This window comes from Melampsora larici-populina (genome assembly GCF_000204055.1).
Source record: "Melampsora larici-populina 98AG31 unplaced genomic scaffold MELLAscaffold_13, whole genome shotgun sequence".
Taxonomy (NCBI): Eukaryota; Fungi; Basidiomycota; class Pucciniomycetes; order Pucciniales; family Melampsoraceae; genus Melampsora; species Melampsora laricis-populina.
The window spans coordinates 1139933-1155441 of record NW_006768777.1 but is presented as its reverse complement, the minus strand read 5'-3'; the positions used below and the strand labels follow the sequence as shown (position 1 = coordinate 1155441).

The 15509-nt window shown below is 43.7% G+C and overlaps 3 protein-coding genes across 3 annotated transcripts; 1 reads left to right on the top strand and 2 right to left on the bottom strand.

Annotated features, from left to right (window-relative positions):
• Positions 1 to 5410: 5410 nt before the first annotated feature.
• On the top strand, positions 5411 to 6521 carry MELLADRAFT_35287 (uncharacterized protein; the record flags this gene model as incomplete). The annotated part of the gene is made up of 6 exons (XM_007408722.1): positions 5411 to 5475; positions 5588 to 5654; positions 5736 to 5995; positions 6081 to 6201; positions 6284 to 6330; positions 6407 to 6521. 6 exons carry the CDS (start codon positions 5411 to 5413, stop codon positions 6519 to 6521), a joined length of 675 nt encoding a protein of 224 aa, XP_007408784.1.
• Positions 6522 to 7897: 1376 nt separating this feature from the next.
• Positions 7898 to 11817, bottom strand: MELLADRAFT_62246 (uncharacterized protein; the record flags this gene model as incomplete). The annotated part of the gene is made up of 6 exons (XM_007408642.1): positions 7898 to 8092; positions 8159 to 10374; positions 10456 to 11235; positions 11687 to 11698; positions 11737 to 11774; positions 11801 to 11817. 6 exons carry the CDS (start codon positions 11815 to 11817, stop codon positions 7898 to 7900), a joined length of 3258 nt encoding a protein of 1085 aa, XP_007408704.1.
• Positions 11818 to 12121: 304 nt separating this feature from the next.
• Positions 12122 to 13342, bottom strand: MELLADRAFT_35137 (uncharacterized protein; the record flags this gene model as incomplete). Its single annotated transcript, XM_007408641.1, has 6 exons — positions 12122 to 12225; positions 12311 to 12485; positions 12561 to 12650; positions 12786 to 12845; positions 13022 to 13147; positions 13244 to 13342. 6 exons carry the CDS (start codon positions 13340 to 13342, stop codon positions 12122 to 12124), a joined length of 654 nt encoding a protein of 217 aa, XP_007408703.1.
• Positions 13343 to 15509: the final 2167 nt, after the last annotated feature.

Below are 15509 nucleotides of genomic sequence, written 5' to 3'. Positions count from 1 at the left end.
CCATGGCCTGTCACGTATCTTACATGTGGAGAGAAAGACCACGTTGGTGTGGCGTGACTTACTAGCCAATGAGTGGGTGAGCTGGGTCATACGAGCGCAACCTGCCAGCCAGGTGCTCAGCATGCAAATGAGCTCATCCAAGCTCACATCGAGTGCTGATCATGTGGCTATTCTCCTTTGAAAAGCATCCACTTCTTGACAAAATCAAAAGGACTTGTCCACAAATAAATTTACTTTGAAGCCCGCCCTTTTGAAAATCAGGCTGTACCACATCTTGGTGTCATTCTCAAAACCAAGATTTGGGTAAAGGTATGATGATCACTGTCAAGTCTGACATCACAGGTACGGTACATGTCACAGGAACCACAGTCAAAGAACCACAGTCATTCACAGTCCTCTTTGTTCATCGTCTTTCATCATCCGACTCCTGAACTTTAAACTATAAAAATTCTACTAAATTTTCTACACCACGGGGGCGTCCTGACCGCCAAAAGGTCATCCTCGCTGGCCACCACCAGGCGGTCGCTCTGTGCGGAGTGACTGACCACCAGCAGGTAGTCAGTTTGGCGACGACCAATTGGCGAACTGTAAGGTGCTTGAAAGATCAGCGGGGAGGCGCCTTACAGCTCGCCAAAAGTGCAGGCGTGCGCGGCCTGCAGGTGGCCTGCAGGCCATCAATTCAGTCGGGGCAATAAACGTGTTGGACCGTTTGGATTGGAATTGGGCGGGGCAGGGACCGCTCTGATTCAAAAATGGGTAATAACGTAATGCACAATGCATTACTAGGCGGTGGCATGTCAAGGGTGCAGCTATCGGAAGAAAAGCTTGTATTGATGAGGTCACAAATAACAAGGTTGATTGGAAGAAATACGTCAAAACACTTTAAATGAACATCAGATTTTCTTCGATTGGTGTGTTGGATCCTGTTAATATGACAAAGTAGCAACTTTCATGACCAGACCGAACAGGAATGAGATGAAAAAGAAAAGAAAAAGTTTAGTCGCAACAATTTCATTCGAACTCTTCTTCAATTCCTTCAATTCCCCCAGCTTCAATCCTGGCCATCTCATCTTGTATGGCCTCCTTGCAAGGCAGATCAAAAGTCACCCGAGGTTTGAATGCGGTGAAGAGGCCTTTGCCACGAAAGTTCTTCCGATCCTCATGGTATACCAGTCTATAAAAGCTGCAATTTGAAACGGTGATGAGCTGGATGAGATAAAGCAACAAAGAGAACAGACAAACAAACTGAGACTCACCAAATATGCGACCTGTCACCGATGTAAATCTTTGGTTTTAATCCATAGCGTCTCAATATCACGGTTATCCTCCTCTTCCGCACAATTATTCGCAATCCACCAGGATACGAGACCAAAACGGCCAAGGACAGATGAAGAGAATAGGCTGGCTTACCCCTAGGACGTTATTACATATCATGGAACCGGCATGAGGGCTACTTCCTTCATGGTGACCTGTCAGACCAATATCAACAAAGCGGCCTGGATGTGTAAGAGACAGAGATGACAACTTGCCTGATGATTCACCAAGGTTTGGGCGACTTGTGGCCCCTTGGACGGCGCGTTGCGACAAAGAGGCCTCGCGATGGGCCAAGAGTGTGCTCGACATCCTGTCGATTCGGCCTATGGGATAGAATAGATGAATCATCTTTTCCTCAATGAGACGTGAAAAGGAAGAGCTGACCCATCGACGGAGTGGATAAACCATTAGCTCCCCCGCGTGTGTTTGTTGCGATGACATGAAGTGGAGATGTTGAAAACTGATGTGAAATTGAGAATGGAAAGATAATCTGATGATTCGAAGTTGAGGATGAACTTTGAGACAAGAAACAGGAGGACCGCAATTTTAACTCAGGTGAGGATGAAGTTTCAAACGAGAGACAGAAGGTCCGCAGGTTTAACTCGAGCGCTCATGCGAGAAGCAAAAGAGACCCAGGGGTGACAACGCGACACGAGAAAAGTTTTAACGCAGGGATGAAGGCCACCATGCAGCCTCTGATGGGAGACAAGAAACCCAACACGATATGTGCAACCTGGGCTGAGCCTTGAGGGTTGGGAGTCGAAACGATAAAGCAGGATAAACAAACGCAATGCAATGGTACACAAGAAACATCTCAGAAGACATCTAAAACACAGTTTGAGCCTTGAGGGTTGGGAAGTTGATACAATTAACCTCCATAGACCCAAACAAAATGGGAGGGGAGGATCTCAACACGTGCTGAGATTTGGGTGGTTGAGAGAGGCATGGTTGTGATGTTTGCTTGCATCGGTCCTGTCATCCACGCAGACTGATCGAAGGGCTGAGCTCAGCAGGCGAAGTCTGCCTCATCCTTGCGCTTACTTCGCTCAGCCGTGACTTTTGGGAAGGTGCCGCCCAATTTCACGCTTGACCAAACAGGGACCAAGCAGGCGGTCTATAGGCCCGCAGAGGGCGTCTACAAGTCACGCTGCTGGCCGCTCTGGACTGAAAGAGGGGCGGCCCGCGAAGGCCAGCCCTGGGTGGCCTGCAGTCTAGCCAGGGGCGAGTTTCGGGTCGGAATCTGACCTGACGTATTTAAGACCGGTTGGGACCAACTTCTGACCCAGGATCCCCCCGTGGTGTACTAAAAAAAGTATTTGAATATCTCTAAAACTGTTGAAATGCCAAAATTAATGCACTACTGTAACAAATTTCACAGGTAGAACTTTCACACACACAAATTTCACGCGACAGACTCTTGACTCTTGAATTAAATAAAAAAGATAACACTATTACCCTTATAAGGGTTTAAGAGAGAAAAAACTCAATAACACTTTAAAATAACACTAACAAAAAGACTCAAAGATCGACACACACCCTCCTGGACCCCTTCTTCAACTCTTCAACTCACTCTTCTTATACCTTCCACCTCAATCTCAACCTTGTATTTCCTCTTATTCCAATCCTTCAAATCTGATCGATTGCGTCACTCAATCTTGGATCGATCCTGTTCTATCTTTGCATCTAACGTAAGTCCTTTCTATTTTCTAACTCTTTTGATTATTCAATCCTAATCCATCATTTCATACACTTATTGGTTCTTTTTTATTCTTCTTTCATCTTCAAATATTGATTCTAATGTTCTTTTAGCTTTCAGATCAATCGATTTTGAAATCCAATTTGTAAGTTCTTTGTTTGTTTTTCTTCTTTTAGTTTGATCATTCATATACTAACTAATCACTTGTTCTTCTTCTATCTTCTAATTTGAATTCTAGCTTTCCTAAATTGATAAATCGATCTGATTTCAAAGTTCAATCTGTAGGTTCTTCAATTTTCTTTCAATTCAAGTCTTTCATAGACTAAGTGATCATTTAATCTTCTTTTATCTTTTTATGTGTCTTCTTTGATTCTTTAGCTTCTTCTCTTACTTTCTTTTGATCGATTCAAGTCTAAGTTCAAATTTGTAAGTTCTTCTTTTTTTATTATATCTTCTTTCTTTTAGTTCGATCTATCTATAAACTAATTAATCATTTGTTCTTCTTTCCTCATTTGAAATCTAGGTTTGTATTCTTTATTTTTTTAGATCGATCGATTTCATACTAACTTGTTGATTTTCTTGATTATTTGTTTTTTGATTTTGAATCTCATCATGTTGTTATCTATCATCTTGAATTGAATGTAATAAAGACTAATGTTTATGCAAATTGTGAAATAAATAAGTTATAATGAATATGATTAATAGAGAATCTTGAACTGAGAATTGTAAATTGCAATTAAATTGATTTTAATAGATCTTCCAATGAAATCGACTCTGAATTTTAAAGGAACACATTAAAGAATAAATAAAAAATTGTTTCTTAGAGTGAGATCTAAATTGATTTCCACACCACTCATTGGATTAGTCATTTCACACTGTTATGATGTGAGATGACTCACCCAATGGACAGGTGAGCCACCACGCTTTAGCTGCTCACCCTGGCTGTCATGTGTAGCTCACAATGGGTATCGCACTGTGGACAGCGCGTGATTTATTGGCAGAGAACTATTTCACGTGAATCTCACGTGCCAGCTGCCCCGTGGTGTAAATTTAAGCTGGCCTATATACCAGCCTCCTTTGAAAAATGTGGGAAAAAAATCACTCAGGAATCTGTTTCTCAGGTAAATCTTTTTCAGATGCTTTTAAAAATATAAAAATTCAAAGCAACATTTTTTACATCTAGTGAAGTTTCTATTCTGAGCATTTTTTTCAACTTCTGCCCCTCTAATATGACCATGATCATCATGATCAGATCTTGATTGAACTCACTTGACGTAATATCACAGAGCTTTGAAGATTCCTCAAGTTAGACCAATGTATTGAAGCTTAACTCACACAATCTTACCGCTTTATTGCAATGATTCAGATTTCAGATTTCTGAAATAAAGACCAACTGTGTACTTTGTTATCATCCAAGCTCTTGTTGAACAGGATTCACCACAAAAGTTGGTCTCTATTTCAATTCATAAAATCCATATATATACAAGGTATTCTTGGAATTATTAAGAAAAAAGTTGATCTTTATCTTATTGCACTAACCCGTGGCTTTTTGAAGTGGAACACTTGGATCCTTGTTGAAGCTGAGGATTTGTCAAAATCCTCTTATAGGATTCCAAATGCTTGCTATTCAGATTTTATCATGCTGATGAATTTGTTGTCACATGATCTTACCAAATTCTTTAAATTGATGGGCTTAGGGCTGCATAACACCTTCATACTAATTCCAAAGTGCACATGATGGATTGTGAACCGCTGTGCTGTGTTGTTTGCATTCAACATAGGAGACAACATTCTGTATGTTTTTTTGTTCTGCTGTAAATATAAAAACAAAGAAATTGGCCAAAGTGGTTCGACAAGAAAATCTGATGAGGAATTCTGACCAAGCATCTATACGCAAGAAATGAGCAAGAAAGAAAAGTGATTCTACCTATGTAAAAACACAAGAACACTCGCAAACCTGTTACCTCGGTAGCGTTGCAGTAACGTCGCCTGCCGTCGATTTCGTGAACCTGTCTCATTCTGTGACATCTTGATACTGGGGTGCCCCGAAGTGCGCCGCTTTACTTACAACCACCAGGCTGCAGCATTCATAAACCTCTTCCAAGATAGATCGTGTTCAGCTTCTTTGATTTTCTCAACTCAAGTCAATTCAAACTTCATTCATCGATCCACTAAAATGGCCACTGGACGAGCATTCACAAGACTGGTCGTGGGTGGTTCCCAAAACGTTTTGCGCTCCTCTTCTGCCGCCACCCTGGCCATTCGATCTCGATGCTTTACAACCACTGCTGTGTCTCGACTAGGAGATCCACCTCGTGAGAATTTATTCGATCACGCTTTCAAAATACCTACGAAAGAATACATGATGGTTGACTTTGAAGAATATCACTATTTTCAGCAATGGGATCTTCACCCTTTCAGGAATCGGCTGGACAGAACCCAGCTGAGAAATACAAACTGATCTCGTGAGTGATCCATTCAGATGACGATCAAAGGCTTTAAGACTAGGATATATGTAGTCAAAAGAAGATGTATTAATAAGCTTGATGGTTTTGGATTTTGATTTAATGCGAATAGGGACTCGTTGCACGATTATGGGACTTATTTGACCTCCTGCATTCCCAAATTTATTCAACAATTCAGCGTAAGTGGCTCCTTCTGATGTGCTCCGGCTATGAGCTTGGGCCAAAAGTACGCATTTCTTGGTTCGGTTTGCGTCTCACAGGTTTACAAGGATGAACTCACCCTTTACACAAGTCCCGATGGCATCGTACCTGTCCTGGGTTTCCTACGAGACCACACTCAATGTCAATACAAGCAATTGATGGACATCAGCGGTGCTGATTACCCTACTCGTCCGAAACGTTTTGAAATTGTTTACCATCTCTTGAGTCTCAAATACGCTTCACGAATCCGTGTCAAGACTTATGCAGACGAAGTGAGCCCCGTACCGAGTGCAACAGGACTCTTCAGAAGTGCTGACTGGTGAGTTCGCGCCCCAAGTGCATCTGGACATTTTCTTGAAAACAGTGACCCATTCAGGTTGATGTTGATGGCTATATTTGGCTAGGTATGAAAGAGAAGTCTACGACATGTATGGCGTCTTCTTTCAAAACCATCCCGACCTTCGTCGAATTCTTACCGATTATGGATTCGAGGGATATCCTCTACGGAAAGATTTCCCATTAACCGTGAGTGTGATCAAAAGATGTATAGCCTCTTGTGTCTTGATGGCCAACGTTGGTTTCTCCGTCTGTGTCTTTGGCCTCATAGGGTTACACCGAGGTGAGATATGATGAGGAGAAGAAGCGAGTGGTATAGTACGTCACTCTGCATTGCCTTTGAAAAGGCTGGATAATTTAGCTCATCTTATCTTGATGGATTGGGAAAATTCAGTGAGCCATTGCAGCTATCCCAAGCGTTTCGTAACTTCGAGGGCGCCAACTCGCCCTGGGAACAAACTGGTCAAGGGCAAGATGTGCAGCCTGAAACATTCAAGCTGCCTGTGTAAGTTCCTCTATAAAATTCAAACCATCTCCATGATGTATAGCACTTTTTGACTCGTCTTTTGAATATCGTGCATCAGATCTGAACCACCCAAAAAGTCGGATGCTTGATGGTATAATCTGGTAAATTGCTAGAAAGCGACCCCGGCCATCACAACCCACGCACTTCCTCAAGTCGTCACCATGCCGCGAATCAATTGATGTTCAGACGTGGCATGTGTGAAAGTTGTTCTATTGTATCATGCTTGAAGCTTAAATATAAAAAATTGCTTCCTTGTTTCCTCTCTGAGAAGAATATTCTATCAGTGTCAAAGTCACATGATTTCCAGCTGTCTTATCACTTTGTGATGACTCTGGAATGCCTAGTTGTAGTGATGTGTACACTGATGTATGTAATTGAAAGTTTGCGTGGTTGCCAAATCCCGTTGGTAAGTCATAGTGGACAGTTTGCAGCAAAGTTAGCTCAGGTTCAACAGTGACACCCAGTATTCCATGTAAAAGGATATCACTATAGCCATACAAGAGCAAAGTGAATGTGTGCAATAAAAATTAATAATGTCTGTCTGATATTAATGAAGCATTTTTCATTTTTGTCAAACCATTGCAATCAAGTTGGGTTGCAGACTTCTGATATGCATTGTGATTGGTGATCCAATCCAGTTTTCAAATTTGAACAAGATTATGAATTTTTTGTACACATGACAGGTTATGCAGCTGCACATGCATGTGAATGTGCACTTGTGACTGTACTTGCATTGTTGAAGTCTTGGCTCTCCAACAGTGACTGTGTTAGCCATCAACTACTGGGGGAACTGTTAGGGCCTCTAAAATTTGTAACATACTTGATACCAAGTTTTTCAAGTTTCTGAGGTGAGGGGTTACTTTATCATTGCATCGGCTTGATGCTAGCAGCCACAGGGACACTCAAGTTTTTTCTAGAATCCCTGATGCCCTTTACCTACTGTGCATTCTTACAGTTCATAACACGTCCCCGGACCCACAGGGATCTCCATTTAGCAGGTTTAGACAGAATGATACACAGCAAAGACCTACAAATCGCATATCATTGTCCTATACATACATACAGATTTCATGTCGAATTTATCATGAATTACCATCCACAATGACATCAACATTATGGTGGGGATACAGTGTGATTCCATACAAGGCTTGATGATCCAGACTTGCAATACAGAAATCCACTTTTTCTCTCTACACGACCCAAAAGAAGGATAATAATTTCTCAACTTGACGGTTTTATCAGCGTGAAGATTATGATGCTTCAAAACTGAGAGAAAGTGTGACCCCATCTTTATCAAACAGAAATAAAAATCAAATCATCATAGCTTCTGATCGTTTGATTTTGTTTTGGTGAAGATTCCTAAAATCCCATTGCTAGACTAATCCCACCACCATGCCGATCCAATTGAGCTTCAGCCAATTTCCTACGTTCACTTAACACTTTCATTTCAATCATTTGATATTTCAACTCCGCCAATGTCTTCTCTGATGCAACCTTGCAGTTCAAATGTGATGCTAACATGCTTGAATTACGAGTGGATCGTAATTTTGCAATCTAGTTTTTTAATCAACAATCAAAAAAGTTAGAAATCAAAATTTCAAAACGAAGGGAAACACTGACCTCTTGTTCCAAACTAGGACAAACTTCGCACATTCTTTGCGCTCGTTCCAAATCTCGATCAATCACTGGCGGTGAAACCTGAACTGTTGCACCTACATGTGGTTGATTATTTCCACTCATCCCATTGCTTCCCACATAATTGCCTCCAACACTTCCATAAGCTTGGGTCGAAGGGTGCAATTTACCACCGGGGTAGTTATTGACTCTGACTTGAGTAGAAGAAGATGCAGCAGGTGTAGCTGTTGTAATAGGGATAGATGGCGCACTACCAGATGATGATGATGACGCGATACCACCAATGCTATCTTTTCTCAACCCCAGTCCATTCGCAGTAATACTAGATTTCGCTATTTGATTGGCAGCTGGTGTTGATGATACGACATTGAGGGTAGGTTGTTTTCCGAATGTTGTCACCGGTGAGTTACTACCGGATGGTGTTGGGATGGGGGTGTTGGAGCGCACATTGAAGGATGACTTCGCTTCCGAAAGCGAGTTGTTGCTGGCCCTCGGGTGATTTGGAGGTGGAGGTGGTGGCGCTGGTGGTGGAATGGTGATTGGAATAGACACTGGAAGTGGAGACATGAATACCTCAGATGCAGGTGTGTTTAGAGGAGGACCACTGAGAGCATCCGCCGAGGGAAATGGTGCTGAATGTGGGTAGTGATCCGAGCGAGGTAAGCGGGTCGAGCCCGAAGTCATACCGGCTGAGTCACGATATGATTTTGGTGAGATATTCTGGGGAGGCTGACGAGAAGATGATAAGGTATCACCATGGTCAGTAAGGGAGGAGGATGGCAACGAAGCTCTGTAGGGGCTTACAGGCGAAGTGCGAATCGAAGTGACGGGCGCTTTAGTCAATTTTTGCGAAGCCCACGCTCTGGGTCCAATCGGTACACCAGCCCTGGGTCCGGTCGGAATACTGGGTGGAATCTTGACTGCTGTGCTACTGTGAGTCGGAAGGGAGCGGGTATGAACACTGCTACTTGTTGGATAGGAAGCACGAGTTGAAGAGTGTTCAACATCCTTGCGAGCCGATGAAGAGATGAGAGTTCTTTCCGATGAAGGGTCGACGATGACGGTGTTTCTCGCTGGCGGAGGCTTTAACAATTGTCTGCTGGACGAAGGAGCCACATCTTCAGTTAGACTAGGCCGCGGAGATTGAGGTGCAGATGGTAAAGAAGAGCGGTCATAGGGCGAGCCCATCATTTTTTGTCTCTTGCGGTCTGTCTCGGATGATTCATGATCATGAGCTCTATATGATCGCGGGCCAGTGGTCAGATGATAGTCTGTTGTGGTTGGGCGGCTGTGATTGTCAGCGCTGGAGGTCAGGTGGCTAGAGCGTTCGTCAGGCGATATACGATGAACGGAGAAAATCGATCCATCATGGTTAGCCTGATGAGCGGACTGCCCCACGACAGGTGAGCCTGAGATGCTGTCATTCTGGACAAGTGAATCTGGGTGAGGAATATGACTTGTTTCCTTTGTCGAAGTATCGGGCCCCGGACTTATATCTTGGGATGGTATTTTCGACACAGCTCGAGCCTGTTTGAGTACGGTCTGTTTGGAGGTTTGTGCATCAGATTCGCGAGTCATATCCAAAGACGAGGCGAGCGCCTTGCGCGTGACTACGTATGATTTTGGGGGGAGATTATCAGTAAATGACTGCACCTTGGCTTGAACAGACGGCGGCGAAGCGGAGCGAGTCTCACGCGGTGATAGTACCGAGGAAGGGGAGGGGGAGCGCGAAAGATAAGACTCTGATACAACACGGGCAGGATGTGTTTGGGTTGGAAGGCTGAGAGACTGTTGGAAAACCTTCATGCGTGATGATGAGGGTAAAGATGTTTGATGTGATGCGGAGAGCGTCGGAGGGCACGCTTTTGATAGAGCATTGGATGGAGATCGGGACTGTATAGCTTGACTAGGACCTGGCGGCGGAGAGCGAGGGTGGTAATGTAACTTGGGAGGGGAACGCGAAGAGGAGGGAGAGCGCGAGCGTGAATAGGGTCGGAGACGACTGGGAGAACGGCCAGGAGGATAAACTGGCAGGTAATAACCTGAAGGAGAGTGTGATCGCGAGGGAGATGCAAGCCTGGCCCGCGGGGGCGGCGGGGGCGATCGAGGCACCGGAGGCACCAGTGAGCTAAGCGTGACAGATGGTCGCTTGGCCGGGGATGGCGAGTGTCGAAGACGGGGTGGGGAGGGAGACCGACGAGCTGCAGAGGTAAATGCATCAATGTAAAGAGAGTGTTTGAAGGAAAACTGGCAGGTAGAAGGTAGCCGAGCAGTCGACTTACATCGATGAGCGTGCCAATCCTCTCTTTTGCGTCTTTCGTACTCCTCTTCTCTACGACGTTCGTACTCCTCATCTCTACGCCGTTCGTAGTCGTCACCTCGAACCAAATTTCTGCGAGGCTCGTACCTATCAAAGTCTCTGCGGTCTAGTGGAGGTCGATAATCACAATCGAGACTCGTTCTGAGGTCACGGTCGTCCCGGCGGTCGTACGGGTAGCCAGGTGGGCAGGCCACAGAAGGCGATAGTCTTCGACGGTGACTAGAGGAAAGGCTTATCCGAGAACTGCCACATCCAGGTGGGGGGCTGCGACTATATCGCCTTGACCTTTCACGCTCCCGATCACGTTCAGATATTCGTTCATGAAGTGGGTACGGAGGGCGAATAGATCGTCTTTCTGTTTCGCGTTCCCATTCACGGTCTCGTCCACGGGATCGTGACCTTGATCTTGATCTTGATCGATGCCGACCCCGATCGCGTTCTCTCTCCCTACAGTCTCTGTCTCGATCTCGATCCCGTGCACGAGATCGGTCATCGTGATACCTTTCGCGGTCATCAAGATAGCGTTCACGGTCATATTCATGATCGTAGTCTCTTCTATGGTCGTCTCTAGGATCATAAGGTCTCCGAGAGCTTAACCTGATACGATCATCGACTTCAGGTGTATAAGATAATTTAGGTCTTGGTGGAAGGAGAGCTTTATTTGAAGGAGATTGATTCGGATTAGGAGGAATAGACTTGTTGATTGGATCGATTGAGGTAGCTTGAGGTAATGAGGGAGTGTCTGCCATTTAGGAAGAGCTAAAGGAGATGGTGTTGAAGGTTGAATTGATGAATTGGTTTGGGAAAGATACAGACCCAGTGTTTCACTTGACCCAGCCATGTCACTCGAGTGACAGGTTACATGACATCGCTCCCAGTTCTCAGTCGGCTTCAGTCTTCAGATCAGCCCTGATGATCATCGTCATCTCAAGTATTTCGCCAAGATCCAGAAGCCTAGACAGATAAACCTGACAGGGATGATAAGCCACAAGATGGAAAAGAAAGACATTCAATGTGTTCAAGTTAAGGGCTTTCTTTGACTGCTGTGTATGATGATTAACTCTCGAATTTGTAACTATCTTTGTACGTGGCCTCTCCTTTCCATCCCGTCGACTCCTTATGGCCACTGTGTATAGATAGACCTGGGCTCTATTCAAATCCTTGAGTATCCTGACTCTGATAGTTGAACTTACTTATGTCTTTCACTGCGCTTGATATGTAGATATTATTCCTACATACTTACTCTGCACTTGCTTTTTGTAATCCAATTCCCCTGATTCACTTTATAAGAGAGATTGTTTTCTTACCCCTGTGATCGACTCATTTTTGAGTGAGCTTGCCTGAAATCTAAAGCTGAACAACCAAGTCCAGGCAATGTGTCTGCCGTTGTTCAGCTTGGTTTCAGGGGAATTTGTCAGTAGACATTTAAAGAAGTGTAATTTCTTCGTGAAATGTGGCACTCTAGCGCCAAAGGTGAGTTGCGGCATGATGTTCAAGTCTTTGCTAATCTCTACCCAAAACACGAAGAAGCCTTTTGCATTGCCGATGTGACTTTGAAACCTGAATAACAAATCTTGATCTCGTAGTTCTTTTATAAAATGATGCAGAGGATCCAACATGTCCATGACTCAATGATCTTTGCTACACTGTGCGGTAACCACTTTCAATTCCAGGTGGAATCGGTCCACGACCATTTTGACGATATCCGACCATTCTGTCATAGCTCCTATGCCTGCAATGAACATATGATGTCACATCACCATGATCATCAGTGAAAACAATCGCGGGACTTTATCGATAAGTGAGTAAAATCAGACCTGTGTCACCGCAGGCAAGAGTTTTAGACACCGGACCTGATACCTCGTAACCTATCTCATTCCGTACAATCCCAATATGTCTCTGGGTTAAAGGATGTTCGTACATGTACGTGTTCATGGCCGGAAATAATATGACAGGAATCTCTTTAGGGTTTGTTGCGCGAAGGAGTGATGTCTGCATAATAACATTTGTGGAATGGCACACTAAGATCAAATCAAACGTTTCATTTGAAGAAAACAATCAACTCACCAGCAGATTATCGCACAATCCTCCCGCTAATTTGGCCAAGGTGTTTGCCGAACATGGGCACACTAGGATCAAGTCGGCCCACCTCCGGAGCTTTTATGGGCGATGCAGATGCGTTGCGGAAGATGACCAAGGATAAGTTTGACTTGTGACAACGATGCGGAGTGTCGATAGATTTGGACCATATTTGCCACGTCATGCGCGGAGGGTTATAAGTGTTATGAAAACAATACCTTCTGGATAACTCGCCTCTATGTGTAATATTGGGTCTGATACTTTGTCCCAGTTCTACATCCAGACGGTATGTATATTGTGCCGTGAATGGATCCGGTGAGAGTAAGAGGTGTGTAAAGTGTGGACCAAATCAAAGGAGGAATGTCAGTCAGTTGGTTCATACGGTGGCTAGGTCACATCGTTCATTGCTGCCTGAAACCGGAAGAGCCCTCCTCAGTTTGACTGCTTACGCTCCATTCGTCAGCGTCTTTCCAGACTTTGACCGGCTCACCGTCTTCAGCCGATACCTTGGTTTCATCATAAAAGTGAAGAGAGTGAGGCGTGGCCACAACTTGTATCTCGATTCCAGAGTACTGCTCCAACGAAAGATAGAATGAGAAATGGGATTGCACGGCAACTTCACCCGTTACCTGGCTTTGCCTCGGACAAGGGGACATGGAAGAGATGCCTACCAATGACAACGTCTTGACAATTAACGGAAGTTTTATGCTTGCGACGCTCCCCGTAGTAGCAATAAGTAGGTGGAGAGGTGTGGATGGCTGATCAAGCATCGCTTTGATTCAAAGAGGGACGCGTTTAAATTCACAAATCTTGATGGTGGCAAAATCGCGCGAACTTACGAAGAATGAAGTTTGACACTCAGACCGCGGCCGTGCAAGCAAAACTTTGTTGACTCGGGCCGCCCCGAGGACAGCGATTCTAACCCGCCAATCTCCAAAGCCACCCGGAAGCCCGCTAAACCGAAGAATCGGCCTACCATCGTCACTCTTTCGCCGATCGCAATCGAATTACAGCTGTTCCAACAAAGATTGATTTTTTTGAAAATCTCGCCAATGTGCAAAACCCGGGTTTTATCCCTCACTTGATTTTGTCTCTCCGCTAATTGGAAGAATACAGGAAATAATAAGCCTGTAATCAAGTTTTGTCTTTGGTTTTAGCCGCTGCGGAGACAACTTTCTCCAAAAAACAGTTGTCAACCTTTCTTGGAACGGCTGTAAATGAGTTAGCTGACGAATTAGCAGGAACAACAGCCGAGAACCAAACTACACCAATGAAACTACCCTCAAGTTTAGGCAGCCTCAAAAAACGAACAAAGGAGAATTTCAACATCAAGAAATACAAATTCATTCCGGGGAAAAACTCTTTTTCCACAAAACCGAAGCTTATCGCAGAAGGCCTAGAGACTCTCGAAAAAGGCAGCGCAGCAGCCATTTTTCAACTCAGAGCGGGCTTCAGTCCGCTTAATGATCACTTATTTAAAAGAAACATCACTGACTCTCCCCTATGTGAAGTATGTAAAACTAAAGAAAATACTCACCATTTTCTTCTCTATTGCAGACGATACTCAAAAGCAAGAAAAGCATTTAGGACACGCATCAAGAAAGAAGGAATCCGGGTTAACTGGAATAGCACCACTAAGCTCCTAGACTCACCAAAAGTTTTCTCATTTTTAGCAGACTTTATTCTCAAAACTAAAAGATTTGTCCATTTTCATTCCTACCTACAGGACCTAGACCATGGAGATCGGCCTCGGAGCAAAGGTGGAACTGTCACGAGATGAAGAAGATTAACATCAAATAGTTTAAAAAAAAATTGCTGATAAGTTCTCATGCAACTGGGATCGATTGAAAAATATCAGAAACAGTGTACTGTCTAATCTCGTTGCAGAGTTCGCCGGATAAAAACCGGCGGGGCAGTTTCTTCATCCTGAAAAAAAAAAATCGCTGATAAATTCTCATGCAACTGGGATCGATTGAAAAATATCAGAAACAGCGTCTGTCAAATCTTGTTGCAGAGTTCTCCGGATAAAAACCGGAGGGGCAGTCTCATCTTCATTCTCTTAAAAGAAGACCACCAGACTCCAATAGGAAGGTGTTTACACATTGGTGTGTTCAATAGCAATTTATTGCAATTAGGATAAAAGTACAATTACAAAGATAATTGGAAAAAAAAAACGAAAGATTAAATAATCTCAACATCGAATGACAGAGAAACCTTTTGCTCCAACTAGATGGCCGAATTCTCCTAGGTATACTAGTCCTCTCTTTTTTAACTTGTTTAGTTAGTGTATCATGCAATCTAGCCCTAAGCACTTTAAAAAAAAAAAAAAAAAAAAAAAAAAAAAAAAAAAACACATCCAGTCAAACAGGCTTGTGAATCAACCTCCATATTGGGCGCAATATATTGAAGACACAGGCAGATTTGTTTACTTTAAAACATATTTAGACAAATAAATACTCCTTATGCCAATGAATCAAAGGTGTATGGTAGTGTGTTTGTTTGTAAAGACATTAATGTACAATCAGAAGGTGAAGGGACCAAGCCTTGAGATAGTGATGGAGGCACTAGTTGAGCATTGAGAGAATTGACAACCAATTTCTTTTTGGAGCAAACCATTTTCATCTTTGACTTCACCTGAAATGCTCCCTTTTTGACTGAATTGGTAACTCTTGTAGCAGATCAAGAGATAGCTGATTTGAGCTTTGAACCTTGGATTTTCTCTCGTGAATTCCCCAGAGTAGCTCCATCAATTATCTTTTGCCTTTTGAGCTGGGACGTTGTAGGATTTCTTTTTGGTCTATCCTGCCATTTGGCATTAGCCACTGCCAATTTATCAGCATGTGCTTGTGAGTTAAGCATGTATGCACAACAGTTGTCTCTCACAGCCCATTGATGGAGAGATTTGTGAATCAACTGAAAATTTTACCTCAAGTGGCT